General features: G+C 49.0%; 2 protein-coding genes across 7 annotated transcripts in view; one reads left to right on the top strand and one right to left on the bottom strand.

Moving 5' to 3' along the window:
* Positions 1 to 16,924, bottom strand: part of CCDC117 (coiled-coil domain containing 117) — a 281,107-nt gene that overhangs the window by 98,459 nt on the left and 165,724 nt on the right. The window lies entirely within an intron of this gene.
* TTC28 (tetratricopeptide repeat domain 28) overlaps positions 1 to 16,924 on the top strand; it is a 123,134-nt gene that overhangs the window by 62,902 nt on the left and 43,308 nt on the right. For 4 of the 6 annotated variants that reach the window (XM_061466537.1, XM_061466536.1, XM_061466538.1 and 1 more), the window contains 3 exons: positions 6,082 to 6,229; positions 7,733 to 8,005; positions 8,992 to 9,122. In XM_061466537.1, coding sequence (XP_061322521.1) covers positions 6,082 to 6,229; positions 7,733 to 8,005; positions 8,992 to 9,122 — 552 coding nt within the window. Of the gene's footprint in view, positions 1 to 6,081; positions 6,230 to 7,036; positions 7,157 to 7,732; positions 8,006 to 8,991; positions 9,123 to 16,924 lie in introns of those variants that run through there. The other 2 variants (XM_061466540.1, XM_061466541.1) reach the window with 2 other exon arrangements.

Below are 16,924 nucleotides of genomic sequence, written 5' to 3'. Positions count from 1 at the left end.
GTCTCTGTTTAGGGATTCTAGAATATGCTGCATACGCATCTGTGCCCAACAGCTTTAAACACAAGAGGATGCTGGTGCTTTCCCTGTGATGAATTTGGGCATCAATTGGTTGGTGGTTACTTGTCCAGAGCACTTCACTCATGGCTGTTCTTGCTATTCAATAAGACTTAAAGAGTTGTATGTGATAAAGATGGGAAGGCTGTCACCACCACCTGCTGTGGAAGGTGGGGATGCTCTTGGAGGGGGGAATCTGGATTGGAGCTGCTGTTTCTAGAGCGAGCCTGAAGCAGGTAAGAACAGGGCAACAGCCAGCAGCTACGCAGAAAGCTGGGTTCTTAACTTAGACTGAGCGCAGATTTGACTCTTTACTATTGATGATTCCGTTTCATTCAGGTGAGCAAGTGATCTGTGCACAGTCTCTGCTGGCCACACAGTTAATAAGAGTAATTAAATGCTCTTTGGATAAAACAGTGCTTGATGCTCTCTTCCTGTTTTCCTGTATAGGCTCAATGGGGAGTAGAGGAAATTTCCATTTCCAAGTAGTGTGGCTTCTGTAGGAGACACCCTGGAGTGGGTGAAAGGTGGAAAAGCTCTGCTGCAGAGACAGAGACCCATCGGGGCTCTGCTTGTTCTCTGGGGCAGGGTAATGGCAGCAGTTCAGGTGCCTGCCCAGTGTACGGGCTGCAAAGGAAGATTGTTTCCTAGGGTGCAGCCTTAGCTTTGGGAAGTGGGAGCTCAGTTCCTCTGGACAGCAGGCAGTATTTATGCATGTGCTGCATGTGTTCTGAATTAAAGCGCATTCTTCCCTCTCCTCACATTCTTGAAATCCCACAGCAGAGATTTATCCTGTGTTTTTTCTTGACAATTTGGCTGTAAAGCAGTTACAAGGGGAGAGGAAAGATTCAACCTGGTCCTTGGCCCCAAGCAGCCGTAGTGGCTGTTCCCTCATTTCCCTTCTTTTCGGTGGCAGTGCCGCTTGCCCCGTCCCATGGGTCCGTCTGTGCGGGACGTTTTGCAGGCTCAGAACAGGCTGGTGAGGTGCTTCGTAGGTCACTTGTGCTGTTTTTGGCATCATCTCCTGATCTGGCAAACCAAGGGAGCATTGTGGAAAAAGCGTTTTCCCTGTGCTTGCCTTTCCTGTCCAGATAGTGGCTGTCCAGGGTCCGAAGCTGACATGAGTACAAAGGTGTTTTGGATTTCCTCCCCTGTGTACAATGGGAGCCTTTGTCTAAGGCTGTGGCTTTTTTTTTTTTTTTCAGGTTTTCCGTGTTTGTTTGACAGTAATTTTCTGTTCCAGGTTCTTCTGATGCAGTTCCAGTTCTGTTCCTCTGCCTCCATTATCCAGTTGCAAGTTGGGCAGCAATTCATGATGTAAATGAGCATCTGAGCATGAAGACTGCTGACAGCGTTAAGGGATGAGCCCCCCCATGGTGGTGGGGTTGCTGTGTGCAGTGCCAGAGGGTTGTGCAGAGCAGGGAGGAGGCGCGGGAGCCCCTGGCGCCCTTGGCCGATGGAGATCCCAAGGCAGTCTGTGTCAGGGCAGCCTGCAGGCTCTGTGTCCTGAGGCAGCCGGGCGACAGGACAGGTAATCCTGCAGTTTGAGCTGTTCTGAAAGCATTTCTAAACAGCACACCATCCTGCCCAGTGATGTGAAGTGTACAAGATGGGCTACTGTTAGAAAAATGCTTATAGCCTGGAACTAAATCATATTCCAGAAACATGAGCTCATGCTTCAGTCTTACAAGAGACTGTGGTAAGACAGGATTGAACTCCTGTGGCTGCTGCTTCCCTCTAACTCTTGCAAGCCTTGCATATGAGGTCTGAACGATTCATTGCTATGGATTCTACTGGGGAAAATGGTATGAGCTCCAAGAGTTATACCAGAGCCTGCTGCAGATGCCAGTACAGCATGAGTGTTTGCCTGGATTCCTGGGCCAGAAAATTAAAGAATATTTTTATACTTGCCCGATAAGAAAAGCATTGAGTTGTCTTGGGCTTCCTTTGCTGGGCTTGTTTTTGTTTAGCAGAATCCTGGAAAATATAGAGGTCCCATTCATATTCATATGTGCTCTTGTTTTGTATCAATTATAAACCAATTATTATTGCTGTGCCTAAACCAGCTTTTTCATATTGATACTAGAAGGGTTAATAAAAATGTCAGAGCCCCTCTTGATATTGGCCATTTCAGTGATGGCATTTACAGTCTAATCCTGCTTCAGATTGCATGTGAAAATTTAATATTCAGGGTCTTTCCAGTTATCCAGATGCGATCTCAGATGATGAGCATTAAAAACCTAACAAGCACATTTGTGTTTGCATTGCCTGGATGCTGCAGCAGTCAGTCCAGTGCTAGCTCCTACTAGGACAGATAGAAATTCTCCTTGTGCATTAAATGGGCTGTAATAAACGCAGATGAAAAATACCAGCCTGTGCAGAAGCTGCACTGTCAATACATTGAGCAGAACAAATGGGACTCGTGCTCAGAATTGGAGAGCGACGTTCTGCTTGGCTGGGCAGGTGCTGCCTGCTGCAGCCCCGCCACCGGCTGCCTCTGCCAAACTGCAGCGGCCCATGAGGAGGGTCTTGCTCCGTGTTCTTTTTGTTCTGTCCATACAATTCTTGTAAAATTAAATTGAAGGTAGAGAAAAGCACCAAAAGCTGCGATCCTGCCATGAGAACCTGTCACGTGCTGAAAAGCATGGGGGCTGAAAAAGGGGGGGAGCCAGTGAAACCTGAACAAGGTGGGAAGATCTGGTGGCTTTGGATGGGTCCTGATGCAGCTCCGCATCCCTGGCTCTCTGTGCCCGGGCTCGCGTGTGAGCAGGCTTGTTACAGGGCCAGTTTTCTGCATGGCTTTGATGTTTCTTGCCAAATATTTTTTGCCAGTTAATTAGAGTAACTTATTTTTGCTTCCAGAATATCAGCTGTGCTTTCTGTGGTGTTATGGGTAGCAAGCACTAATTATTCCCTGTCCTCCACCCCAGGCCATCTCCACTTGGCTGTATGAAATCTGTAACCTGGCTGCAGTGAGCCTAGGTGTTCATGGAGTAAAACATATCCATGGAAAGGGCATGTGGTCTGATTTCCCAGAACTCAAGGTCCATGGGCACACAGGATTACTCTCAAACAGCTTCTCTAATGTAGTACTGGTGACTTGATAAGATTAGGGGTTTGGTAGAGCTGCCTCTTACCCTTTAGTGCTACACCCCTCCCAAAGGCTCCTGGGAAGTGTGATTTGGAGATTGAAAAACTGAAGGAGGTGGTTCCAGCTCCAGCTCTGTGTGTTACATGGAGGATGCAGAGAGCCACAGGTTAGAAAACACCTGCTGTTCATCTGTCTTGTCCTTAGCAAAACATCATTCTCTTGTGGCTTTAATCTTCTTAAAAGAAATCACTAGTTCTTTCTTACCTGGGGTGAATGGACAATGAGCATAACTTTTGCTGTGGGGTGAGTTCTCCCCTGCCTTCACATGGTGTGATTATAACTGTGAAGTTCACTGAGGTGTGAGAAGACCCTGCGTGTGTCAGGACTGAAGAGCTGCTCCATGTCTCATTGCTTCAGCTGCAGCTGCTGGCTCCCTGCCTTTCCTTTTCCTCTCCTCTTCTAAAGGGTGATTCTCAGTTTCCTCTTTGCAGATCTTTCCCTTGATACAGTGTCTTCATTCCATTGCTAAACTAACTTGTGTACGCCTCTTGGGGAGGAAATAGGTGGTGTGAGTGCTCATTACTTACTTTGCTAAAGGTCTCTGGGGAACACAATGTGTGGAGAGTGTTCTGTATACACTGGAAACTGGAGAAGAAACGACGGAAGGGGTTTTGCAGGAAAAAGTTGGCTAAAATCTTCCTTTCAGTTACAATTAATAGATTTTTCTTTCAGGCTCTGAATGCTCTGTTTGTATTCAAATTAAGTGGTTTCCAGGGGGGACTTCCAGGAATAGATGTGGGGAGGGCACAAAAATGCTTTCCAGAGCAGATGTTGGAGGTGCCTGGTACAGAGCTGCGTGCAGCTTGTGAGCCTCATCCCTGCTCTGTTTTCTTCTGCCACCTGGAGCCTGTGGTGCCCTCGGGATGCAGAGCTTAGGGGATGCAGACTCTGGTGTTGCACCTGTGGTGCATTTTCTCCGCTTGGGACATGATGTTCACTTGGAGCTCTATACAAGAACTGGAAGTAGGGCAGAGGCTTCGCCTTTGTTTTGTTGGCAAGAAAAGCCTTGCCTTTTCTCTGTTTTCCTCACAGGGACCATTTTCCTTCATGGGAGACACGAACATGAGCTGTTGCCATGCCTATAGGTGACGAGTATGACGCTTTTTGTCCTACAGTGCTGTGTGTATGAGATAGGAAGTGAGAGGATTGTGCTGTGTGGTCCCTCTGAACCTTGGAAACAGAAGCCTTGGTATTCCTGTCTCATGGAGGCTGTGGGAGGTTTGTCTCCATGGCCTGCAGCATCCCCCTCCCTTTCCTTGGGGCCCTGTGTGCAAGCTACTGTTGCGTGCTGGGCTCTGCTGACTTTGGTACCGACGGGTGCTGTCTGTCCCCTCAGCGTGCGCTTGGAGGGAGGAGGTGGCAGGTTCTCCCTTCCTGCAGAGCGGGAGATGTGGGGCACCCGCCTGCAGTACAGCATTCCCTTGCTGCCTGCTGTGTGTGCTCTCATCCTTGGTACCTGAACCAGGCAGACATGCTTGTCCTGGGCCAGCCTTGTTGGCTGGAAAGGTTCCCATCAGAGAAGTGCTGTGTCAAACTGCCTCTGTCATCAGGTGTTAAAGAAAGTAATTAGATGATAATTCTGGGGAAAAAAGGGCATAAAAGTGTACACCATAATTTAGGTGACAGCTCACTTGCTGCTGGGAGGCCTTGCGCTTGGTGGCCACTGCACGTTGTTCTTTGTATTTTCTTTGATTTAAAGCTTCATGCTAGTAATCTAATTAACATTGAATTGGGTTTCCAGTACAGTAGCTTGTTTGGTTCAATAAAAGCACATTTATAGTAAAGGTTAATGAAAAGAATTTTGCTTTCATCTAATTAATTATGGGTGGTTCTCCAATCAAGGTTTACTAATGGAAAGAGATTATATATTCATGTTGATAAATTTCTCATGTCATTTCTGATTTTCCTTAATCTCTGCATCCCTGGATTGGATTCCAAAAGTGTTTGAAAGCTCTGATGAAATACCAGTTTGGGTATTAATTGGAGATTTATTCTGTTTATGTAAAATGACTTCTACAGTTGTATAGTTAATGTATCTTGAGCAGGTTTCTGTTACAGATGGAGGGAGATAGTGATCAGGTCTCATCCATGAAAGCAGTATTAGGAGCCACTCTGGAGGAGCACCTTTATGTTTATAAAGCACTTCTAATGAAATGCAAATACTGTTTTATCTTCTGACAGCTTTGTTTGTGCTCTTGAAATAGCTTTGAGTGAACCTGAAGTGCAGCAAAGTTTGTATCAGGAGAGTATTAGCCATGAAGATGAAACCTGAACAATGGGCATCAAAGGTGCTTGAAGAGTCAGGACCTCAACTACATAGTGTCTGCATTATGTGTGGGGAGAGGAGGTTCAGCTTCTGTCTGGATCTTTGCATCATTCATCGTGTTTCATTGCAACTTGAGCTTTCAGTACATTTTGATCCCTGCTAGTACTAGGTGTTTATATTGGACTTACTGGTATGAACTGATGAGAAAGGAAACAGGTTATTTGCATGCTATGTGAGCCAGGAGGGCTGAAGTGGAGGTCTTGAGAATGAGCATTTGGTTATAAGTGGTTAAGAATAAGTCCAAGTCCAAGAGGAAAGCTTTGCCTTCATAGTAATTACCACCCATGGTCTCCAGAGCAGTTCTGAGGCCCTGCAGAGGGTGGAATGTCATCACACCCGGGTGTGTGTGTGTGTGTGTGTCTGGATGCTACTCACAGACCAGGCGGTGCTGTTCAAGTATTCTCTTTTAATTACAGCCAGCATGACCAAAGGAGCCAGAACGTGCCTGTGTAGCCCCAGTGTCCCCCAGCATGTGGGCATGGGCACAGCTGGTATTTGTGACTTCTGCCAGTGAAGTAATTGGCACTTCTTCTTCCCTTTGGCTTTCCAGGCATACTTCCGACAGGGTGTAGCCCTTCAGTATCTCGGGCGTCATGCGGATGCACTGGCAGCATTTGCGTCAGGACTGGCTCAGGATCCCAAGAGTCTGCAGCTTCTGGTTGGCATGGTCGAGGCCGCCATGAAATCTCCTATGAGAGGTAAGCACCAGGGGATCTTCTCAGGGATGACAGTCATCTGCTGAGGTACTTAGAGGTGGTAGCATCAGTCCATCTCTGACTCGGCCAGCACTTGAGGCGGGGGAGAACCTGGAAGCCCGAAGGGAAATGTTTCAGGGTTTGGCTTCTCTGCTGAGAAAGGAGCCTGAAGTTGGAGGAGGAGCAATGAATATTCTTCCAATTCAGACAGCAAGATGGTGATACCCAGCTCGTGAGGCTGCTCTTGTGCAGCAGTTCCAGTGAAGTCCTTGCTCATTTGTCTTTTGTCCAGTATCACTGTAGATAGGAGAGCTGTGTACTGCTGTGGCCCTGGCGTTATTATTGCTTGGAACAGCTTCCCATGTTGTTCTGGTGCTTGACCATTGGGAATAGAGAGTCTTAAATGCTCCAGGTTTTTGCCCAGAAGAGCGCATCAGCAGTTTTCCCATGGCACTAATGTCTCTCAAAACAAGAGTGTTCCAGAAGGCAAAAAAGTCTTCTTGGCTAATTCACTGATACTCAGGAAGTGTTGAAATCACAGGGACCTTGAAACCATAATGGCTGTGCAGCACCTCTCTTTCATAATGTCCCTGTTTTCAGGCTTTTCCTCTCTAGAGGGAGGAGGAGCTGTTTTTCTCTGCTGCTCTGTTTCTCTTGCAGGCTTTGTATTGCAATGTCCTAGTGGTATTTCCCAGGAGGGAATGTGGCAGTTCTCACCCTCAGCAGATGCTGCTGGGAGCCCCTTGGCACAGGAGCCAAGAAATGCTGAAATGAAAAAAACATCCCCAGTGGTGTTTTTTTTTTTTACAGTGTTTTTCTCCATCCTCTAAAGTGAATTAATCTGGAAGCTTCTGTCCTATATAGCACTTACCTTGTGAAGCTAATTTCATTTGGTACCCTAAGGTACTGTGGCTGCTGCTAAGAGTGCAGGTAATATGGTATTTCTGTGTAAGCATCCCCAAATCTGGCTGTTGTAGGTAGTCTGGCAGGTCAGCTGCTGTTGTCAGGAGCACTGCCTCCTGCCTAAGGAGCAGCTCGGCTCTGCAGTTCCTGTCATCTCTCTTGGTGCATGGTGGTGCTGTGCTTGTGCTGGCTGGACAGGCACAGGTTTTGCTGACGTGCAGCTGTAAGTCTGTGCTGCAGGAGCAGACACTGCAGTGCGTTTACTGCTGGTGGCCCGTTTCCAGTTTCCTACAAAACTCTTTAGTGTTCTCTGAATTCCTTCTGCCATTAGGCCAGTCTTCAGAGCTCAGTATGAGACTGCTCGGCATGTTTGTGCTGTCTTCCAGGGAAAACTTGCTACTCGATGTATCTTACTGTATTAGGTGTTAGATGATGCATTTGAGCCCTGAGTTTCTGTAATCTTGGTTTGATTTGGGTAGTCTGGTCCATGACTTGCATGTCACTTGGTTCCCAGAAAGCACAGAGGAGTTGTGAAGGTGATATCTAGATAAAAGTAACATGGTTTGTTGAGTAACTAATTCTGCCTTCGTTTCTCTGTGTCAGAGTCCCTGGAGCCTACCTATCAGCAACTGCAGAAGATGAAGCTGGACAAGAGCCCCTTTGTCGTGGTGTCTGTGATTGGCCAGGAGCTTCTGACAGCGGGCCACCATGGGGCTTCGGTGGTGGTGCTGGAGGCTGCCCTCAAGATCGGCACCTGCAGCCTAAAGCTGCGGGGATCGGTGTTCTCCGCACTGAGCAGTGCATACTGGTCCCTTGGGAACACGGAGAAAAGCACTGGATACATGCAGCAGGACTTGGACGTAGCCAAGACCTTAGGTAAGAGTCCTCCTTTCACTCACCTGAGTGCTAGGTGGCTACAGGTGGAACAGATCTGTGTTAATGGTCAGCATCTCTATAATACTCAGGTGTCTGTAGGATTTCTCAAGCTGCTAAATCAAATCTGAAGTGGGAATGTGCAGGCTACAGGCTTGTTCATTCCTGTTTACCACGTGTGTGAAGGGCAGATGATCAATGAACGTGCTGAGGTTTTACAGGGTCCTGGAATTCTCTGGTGTCAGGTATGTGGGAACTGGCCTTGTCCCCTCTGTAGACTTGGGCTCAAAACCTTAAATGAGTCTTAAATGAAGCAGTCTGTTTTCAAGAGTTCAGTGGAAAAAGGTTCTTGGTCTGAGCTTCTGAGGCAGTTTCCAGGGAAGGAACAAATCAGGAGTGAGACGGTGGATGAATGGGAGGGCTAAAGAGAGAAACAAACTGGAAGAGTTCCTCTCATGTACAGTATGTCCTGCACAGCATAGAGCTTTCAAGCTTTGTGGGTGCTGTAGAGAGAAGGTAGTATGTGAGACAGAGGTCAAGACAGTTCTTGAGAGCTCCAACCAGGAGAGTTCACTGAAAGTACAGGGGCTACTTTCAGTGTCTTGATAGCAGCAACAGATCAAGGGCTGAGCTGAGCTGTGCTGCAGAACTGCTTTCTGGAGAAAGCTGACGTGCTCTTTGCTTGTTTGAAGCCTGGGCCACTGACTGACTTGCATGAAAAAATTGCTAATGTCAAGCAAGGAATAAACATGGAAGGATGGGAAATTGCTGAGTGTCAGGTCAAAGAAAGAAGCTGTTAAAACAACTCTGAAAGTAAGGTTAGTGGCTATTGTAGAAGTTTCTGAAGGCCAGCAAAGAGGAGAGTTCAGGCTGTGTGTTAAACATAAGGATGAGTTTGTTCTGATGCTGGTTCTCCCACTGGAGCATCACTTGCACAGTGTGTTCCATGCCCTGTTAGCTAACCTTTGCTTTGTTTGCATGTGACCCAGGTGACCAGACGGGAGAATGCCGAGCTCACGGAAATCTGGGCTCCGCATTCTTCTCCAAAGGAAATTACCGGGAGGCCCTCACTAACCACAGACATCAGCTGGTGCTCGCCATGAAACTCAAGGACAGAGAGGTAGGAAGCTTATTAACTAGACCAGTTGGGAGTCAGTACTGCGTGCTTTTCTGGAGAGATACAGACGTGTCAAGAGGCCTTGTCTGTTTGATGCTTTTTATTCTGGGAATTTGGAAGCTGCATGGTTTCTGTTCTAGCTGTTCACTTCCTTCTTGTTAAGGAAATGGTTTGCACTACTGGATACAGTATGTGATGCAGGTGGCAGGATGCTTGGTTTGTCCTTCAGCCTCCCCATATCTCTAGTTTCTGTGGGGCTCTGAGCAGGTTGTTCTTCTCCTTCTCCCTTCCTGTCCATTTTGCCCACATAGTCTTTGGGGTCTGAAGCAGAGGCTGCTGCTGAGTAGGTGTCAATGCAGCATCTCTGCAGTTGGGCCCTGGCTGTCATCAGCTCTTGTCTTCCCTGTGATACAGGTGCTGTCAGTCTGGATTATATTAGGTGTGCCCTGTGTTGCACCTTTTCCAGACTAGCCATGAGCTGTGTCCCTGTCTCAAATGGTCACATAAAATACATTTTGTTTAAAAAGCAGTGAAAAGAATCCTGAAAATGCAATGCTGTGTGAGGTATAGGGGGTGCTCAGAATGGATCCGATTTGCCTTGACCCCTTACCATGCAGCTCTTGGTGTGCTGGGCTCCCTGCCAGGCCAGGGAAGCGTGCTGATGGACTGAAGAGTCTGGGCCAGGAGGGTCCTACTGAAAATTCATTGTAAGGACAGAATCGTAATTTTAGTGCAAGTTACAGATACAGAAGCTATCCCTGGCCCGCTCCAGCGGATCCCCTCTGCTGTGAATGGGAAGATGGCTTGTGGGTTGCATGGCTGGTGAAGGGAGGGGATAGAGGCAGCAGGGCAGGTGTAAATTCATGTGAGCACAAGGAGTTCTGGGGAGAGCTGGAAACTGAGGGGGATTACTTTCCTTCTGAGAAGTCATTGGAAAGATTCATTTGAATTAGCTAAGTGCTTTACTGAGGTGTTTTAAGTTAAATATGAAGTAAGCCTTGGAGAAATACATCTTTCAGTAGGTCATGGAAGCCTGTGACAGGGAAGGGACCTGCTGGGCATTTCCATGGTTATTTCAGCAGCTGGAAAACCTCCTGAATCACTCCTGATTTTCCTGTTTGTCCTCCTGCAGAGCAGAAAAGCTGTTACTCACCACTGTTTTTATAGTGCTCTTGGTTGGGGTCCCTGTTCAATCAGGCTGCATGGCTGCTGCTCCTCCGTGGTGTTTCTCGAAGCCACAGATCCCTGTTGTGGGGGGAGGCTGAAGGAGGTGGCAGGAACATCACTGCATGCCCAGAGCCCCTGGGCTGTCCCGGGACACGAGGGCTGCTGCATTCCACTGGCTTTGGGTGCGGATCAGCATTGATCCTCCCGGTCCATCTGGGAGGAATCCAGGGAATGAAGGCTAATTGTGATAGTTCTTAGCTTATGACACATCTGGGCACATAATTAACGGTTATTGACAACAAATGACTGCTCGGTGTAGCAGGAAAGCTGAGCTCCTTGGATTTCCTGTAGGATGTAACCACAGGAAATTAATTTGGCGCTCTCTGATGACATCATCCTGACCACAGAGCTTCCTCTGCACAAAAAGCTGTTTTTGTTGGCCTCCTTTGCAGACATTTTTATAATGCAAATGTTATAAAGTTGCAGTAGTGCTGATGTGAATTCCGCAGGAGGGATTTGGTGTGCGACTGTAATGAAGTAATTGTTTTACCTCTGACTGTAGAGGGGCTGGTGCAGAGGTAGAACGTGCTCCTTTGTGTGGACACTGCCCTCGGAGGCGGTGCCCGGTTTGGAGCCTGCTCAGGCAAATGTTTGCACCAGGGGCTTCTGCTGGATTGTGTTACCATAACCGAGGGGGAAGGTGCGGAGGGTCTGTGCCCCACAGACCTGGCAAAGGGAAGCTGTCAGCTGAGTGGGATTCACACAGGGTGCTCCATGGACTGAAGACTTAAGCTGCTTTTCTCCCCGGTGCAGGGAGTCTGTGCAGCTCCCGTGACAAGTGCTGTGTCTCACTGAGCACAGTCCTGTGTGCAGACAGGTCACCCGCTCTGCACAGCACACCCTGGGGATCTCCACAGCCTGGTCTGTGGTACTTGTGCCCAGAGAGAAAATGGAGCAGAAGCAGCTGGGATTTGGCATCCTCTAGGGTCTCCAAAAGAGACCTTGGAGTATTGACATCTGTGTGGCCTTGGTCTATGCAGACAAGGAAGAGACTCGTCCTTAGCAGGACGCTGTAATGGGCACAGTGAAGTAGCCATCTCCAGTGTCACTCCAATGCTTTCCATCACTGCTGGTTGAAGGGTTGGATTTTTTTACCAGCTGCAGTGGGTGGTCAAGAAATTCAGAGGAGGTAATTCTGAGATTGTTCCTGAAAGAATTAGACTTAAAAGTACCATTGATTCAGGAGAAATCAAAAAGGGCTTTGTCTGTCTTTCTGTGTGTTCTTTGTTTCTTGTGGAGATCTGCAGGTGGTCACTGTGGTCAGTAGGATACCATCCTGAAAAGGGTGGCAACAGAATTGAGGTGTAATAAAAGAGAAGAAGGTAGGCAGGACCATCTAGAAGGACCATTACCTCTCTTCTGATGGAAGTGAGTTTGGCTGCAGTTACAGAGGAAATAGCAGCACAGTTTGGTAGTCTGTCATTTCTCTGTGAAGATTAAGCTGAACAGATTTCAGCGTGGGCTGTCTTGGCCTGCTGCCGGCCCTGGGAATGTACTCGGGTTGAGAATCATGATGAAGTCTATGCTGCTGCTCTTGCAGCGATGTCTCCTGGCCTGGATGAAGTGATGCTGATGTGGATATACCCATCCTTGCCTCTGGTGGCAGGGTGGCCGTGGCTGAACTGCTTCTGTACAGCAATAGGTAGACAGCACAGTTTGGCCATCCCTTCCTGGGTGGATGCCGTGAAGCTCTTGTGACACAAAGCGAGCACGAGGACTGGAGGCCAGCAGCACCGTGGCTCTGTGCGTGTGTGCCTTGGGGAGCTTGTCTTTGCACAGCTCCATTAGCACTAGCTCCAATTAAGACCCACTTAATTTGTGCACATGACTGGGCTGGTGGGGCCTCAAGGTGCAGGCTTATTTTTTTCCTTTCGTGTTCAGAGCCAGCAGAATGCTCGATGCAGCATGTCACGTCAGTGCTGTATTTTTGAAGTAATTACTTTGTTTTTAACACCAGGTAACCTTATCTTCTGAAAGCCATCAGGTAACCCACATAGTGTGTGTTGATGCCACATCACAACCCATGATTTAGACAAGGGTAATGCAGTTGATGAGCTATGCCAGTGTGAGAGACTGGAGTCAGAAGTAAATGTGAAAGCTTGCCTGTAATACTAGTCTCCTGTGTCCCCATTCCTCCCCATCTCTAGCTGCTGTGCGAGCAGTACAAGAGAATTCTTGTATTACAGGTTCTGTAAGGTCAGAGCGCCCAGGCAGAGCTAACAGTGGTGATCTCTCAGGGTAGTTTGGAGTGGCCCTTGTTGATGACCTGTGTTCCTTCCAATGCATTTCATTTGGAAAAGTATTAATTGAGAGAGTGTTTTGAATCTCTGAGGACTGACAAGCAGAAAGGGAAAGGAAAGCATATGTCTGGAAGTCCTTGTGTGACAGGGGAAATACCAGAATACAGAAATTCCCATTATAAAGAAAAGCTGTGGGCTTGAGCCCAGGAGACTCCAGAGGCCAGTGAGGTGCTGCCCTGTGTCCTGCAGAGAGAGCATTGCCGTGGAGTGATGCCAAGAGACCTTTGCTGGCAGCAGGGGATGGTCCCGGAGCAGGGGCTTTGGGGATAACCAGCTGCTGTGCGCGTCAGGGGGAGCTGGGCTGTGGAACACGGCCGTGTGATGGGCAGAGCGAGCACCTGGCTGCGGTTGGGATGCAGGCTCTGGAGCTGCCTGAGCACACTTGGGTGCAGCTCAGCTGCAGGTGGTTATTGCAGTTTGCAGTTCTAGTAGTTTCTCCCAGTCCCCCTTAAAGCGTGTCTGAGCCAGCACTGCCACACAGCATAAAGCTCCTACATTTTGTAAACTACAGCTACTTACTGTCAGGCCGTGCAAGTCAAAGATCGAATTTCACTTTCCTATTTCCAGAAGGAGATGCAGAAGGAAAGTTAGATCATTCCTTTCCACTGAAGTGTGTAAATTCTGTAAAGCCAAGGTTTTCTGCCCCTTCCTGAAGGGAAGGGGAAATGCTTTCCAGGTGTCCTTCCTGCCGTGCTTTGTCTGTACAAGCCACATCTTCGGTAAACAGCAAAGCTGTAAGTACTTAGCCTTTTGCCTGAACTCCTTGTGTGCCTTGTGGTACTGGGCGAGAGGGTTGCTTTGGTTTGGTTGTTCATGTTCCTGCCAGTCATTTTAGAAATCTGTATTCTGCTGAGTTAGGTAAGGCAAAAGCTGGGCCGCAGTCTGAGTCCGGAGGGGCACAGCTGCCCTGAAGGAGTGGTTCTGCCTTCGTTCTCCCTCAGATGGGATGTGCGGGGCGCTCGGTGTGCGCTGAGCTGGGGTGGTTTCAGCTCTGCTCCTGCTGGAGCAAGGTGTGTGTGCCCCTGGCTGAACTTCGTGATGGTCGGCACAGGAGCCTCCCTGGCTGCCTGCCGCATCCCTGCCTGGCCAGAGCGGTTTCTGTGCTTGGACTCTGTGGGCAGCCACGGCTCCTGCGAGGGGTGGAGGTACAACTGTTGGCACTTTGATTGCGAGGGTCCCTGGCTTGCAGTTGTGCTGCGGGTTTGGCTGGAAGCGTGCATCTGTGCAGCCCTTCTTCTCTGGAGAAGCCATCATAGGGCATGGCGGCGTGGAGTGAGCTCATAAGAACATGTGCAGCTGATTAGCTGTGGGTTGGGTTCCCCTCCTGGCTCCCTTGTCAGGCATCCAGAGTCCTTCCACAGCTGTGTAGACTTCCCCTGTCACTGAGGTGAAGCTGGAGCAGAAGCATCACAGCTTTCCTCAGCGAGTGCCAGTGCCTGACCTCACAGCAGGATGTGAGCTCGGAGCAGCTTCCTCAGTCCCATTGCGAGCGGGGGCCATGCACAGCGTTCTGGGGCACGCAGGGGTCTCGTGTCCCTTAGCGCAGGCACAGATGGCACCCTGGTGTGTGCCAGGCCCCAGGAGACGTGTGTGGCGCGGCAGGAGCTGGTCAGGCTGTGCAGTGAGGTCCTGGGAAAGAGGCCTTCCTGTCTTGGTGCTGGTGACAGGTTCCACGCCTGTGCCGAACGCCCGGACTAGGTTAGTGTACATCCCCGGCCGTGCCCTCGGCTCCGGCTTCATGAGACACAGCTTGACACGGGCCAGAGCCCTGCAGCCTGTCGTTCTGCCCTTGTGGGCTGGCCCCTTACTGCCCCATTCCACTTCCCAGGCACATCCTGAGCTTAACGTGAGTGAAACGTTGTGCACGTGTATGATTTTTCTTAAAATTGGTGGTAGCTTTTAAGAGAATTGGAGAAATGCATGCAGAAAGGTGGAGACTCGTGTGTTAGTGAACGTGTGCTTGCATCACCTCATTTATAGTAGGTTCTGATTCCTGTAGCAAGTCTTTGGGAAAATAGAAAGCCAACCCAGACCTTCCGTAGTGTGTAGTGAAACAAGCTCTTGCGTGTCTGCCCCTTCTCCCTGAGCAGCATCTTAACTGCTGCCAAGAAACCCCTCCTGTTGACCCTTCTGCTCATGTATCCTTAGTTATTCAGGTGCACAGCAGTGGGCTGGGTGCTGTTTCTGTTGGGTGCAGAATTTAGCTTTGCATGGGTTATGATTTGTAGCAGTGATGCTTTCCCATTGCATCCAAGTGGCTTTCAGGTGGTATGAAATACAATTTCTCATAGAACCAACTCTGTCTCTTTCTCACTGAAAATCCTGCTGTGGTCCTGCCCTGGTCACTTGCTGCCTCTCTGTGCTTCAGTATCAACAGTCCCAGGTGGAGTGCTGTTCCTCAGGTGAATTCATCAGCTGCAGCCTCTCTGCCTGTGGCCCTGGGAAGGGCTGCCCAGTGCCGGGGCTGCTGGCTTGTCCGGACAGGAACAGTCTGGGAATCTCATACCGCAGTTGTTTTGTTATGTTTGCAAACAGTCTGGAAAATGAGGACAGGATATAAATATCTCACAAATGAGAACTGAAATGAGTCTTCAGGCTAAACTAATTTGTCATGCATGAAAACATTGACTAAGATGTCAGAAACAGGCTGTGGAAGCAAAAGTAGGGAAATAGTACTTGCTGCAGTAAGTGACAGGGTTTTGCAGAGATTGAGCAGGGAAGGTGTTTGTTCTCTGCTTCTCTATTTTCTGTCCCTTCTTCTCTCCTGCAGTGAAGCTGCTGCTTCAAAGTAATCCGTTATGTAGCTATCTGCCAGAAGTGGATAAAGCTGCCTGTTCAACACAAACAGGAAAGACTAAGAGGAGAATATGCCTTATTCCTTATAGCTTTGTCACAGCTGAGTGGGGTTCCAGAAGTAAGGCGCAGGCTGAGGGCTTTGCTAATTGATAATCTGCATTGGTTATTAATGCAGCCGCTGCTAATGGAGGAGCAGGAATGGCAAGTTTAGGCTGTGACCCCTGCTACTGTATGAGACAGCAAATAGCTTTCACTGGAGCTTTTCAAGAGCAGAGACTGGAAACAACATGAGAGCTTTTGTTAAGAGCGTAGTTTCTCTGTTACTGATAGCATGAGAGCATCAAGAGGCTATAGCCTGTTGCGTAAGTCCTGTGCACATGTATCACAGAGACAATGACTGCAGGAGTGTCCTGTTCTTGTTTCAGAGCCCCCAGTATCATCTCAGGAAGGTCAAGCAATGATCCTTTCCCACTGCATTCAGGTGGCTTCCCAGAGGGTGGCTGACGTGTTGGAGGGTCCCACAGGACCCCAGGGGCAGCCAGGAGGCTGAGCTGGAGCGGGGCTCCCAGCTTTCTGAGGAGGCGTTTGCGCATCCTGGTCTTGTCTTCTGCAGTCATCACTGATTTTGTGCTAGGCTTGAGTGGGATCTGATCTATAGAACTGAAGCCTCAATTCTGGCCACTTGCAAGGAGGAGCTGGCTGAGCAGATCGGGCAGTGCAGGACCGCTGAATCCCTCTGCAGAGACTGCTGAGGAAGGGTGTGCAGCAGCTAGTGTGGAGTTAGGTGAGCCTGGGGCAGATGGGTTTTCCAGACTTCCTAACAGGACAGAAGCCTTACTTTTGCTGCCGCTGCCCTTAAAGCCTAAGGTTCTGCAGGTGTTGTGGTTTCAGCTTAATGAGAACTTGTGGGAGATCTGTCTCAGTCTGCAGAATGTCTTCCTGGATGCTTTTTGCAGCATTGTTCAATTCACCAAAGTTCAGTCTTTGTCTGCTCCAGATGTTTGGCTCTGTTGGGTGTACAGTGTTACAGACATGCACTTGCCAGTTCATGCTGCTCCCATGTAGACTTACACTTAAAACAGCACGTCTTTGAGGGGCCTCTGATTAACCCCTGGGACTCAGCAGCCTGACCTGTGATGCAGGTATATGTTGAAACCCTTGTTAGAAAGCATGCTTCTACCCCTTGCCTCACTGGTTTCAACCTCTGGTTCCAGATGGTAGCCTTGCTTCATGAGGGGTCCAGGGCAAGCTCCCCAGGCCCGGGGGAAGGTTTGCTTTCTTGGAGAAAGGCTGAACTGCTGGGAGAACCCTTGCCACAAGAGGTCATTTGAGGACTCTGGGTCTTGTGGGGCACTATGGCTGCGTTACATCTTAGCCTGAGTTACCTCTGTCTGAGAGGGTGAGTTTGGCGATGTGAGCAACCATAGTGCTTGAGCATTGAGTATAGCTGCATTTGCATAAGGCCCCATGGATCCTTTGCCT

Source organism: Pezoporus flaviventris, unplaced genomic scaffold (assembly GCF_033815535.1).
Source record: "Pezoporus flaviventris isolate CSIRO_AGI_PZ_B2104156 unplaced genomic scaffold, CSIRO_AGI_Pfla_v1 ptg000041l, whole genome shotgun sequence".
Classification (NCBI taxonomy): domain Eukaryota; kingdom Metazoa; phylum Chordata; class Aves; order Psittaciformes; family Psittacidae; genus Pezoporus; species Pezoporus flaviventris.
The sequence above is the reverse complement of the archived record's forward strand: the minus strand, read 5'-3'. Positions and strand labels throughout refer to the sequence as shown.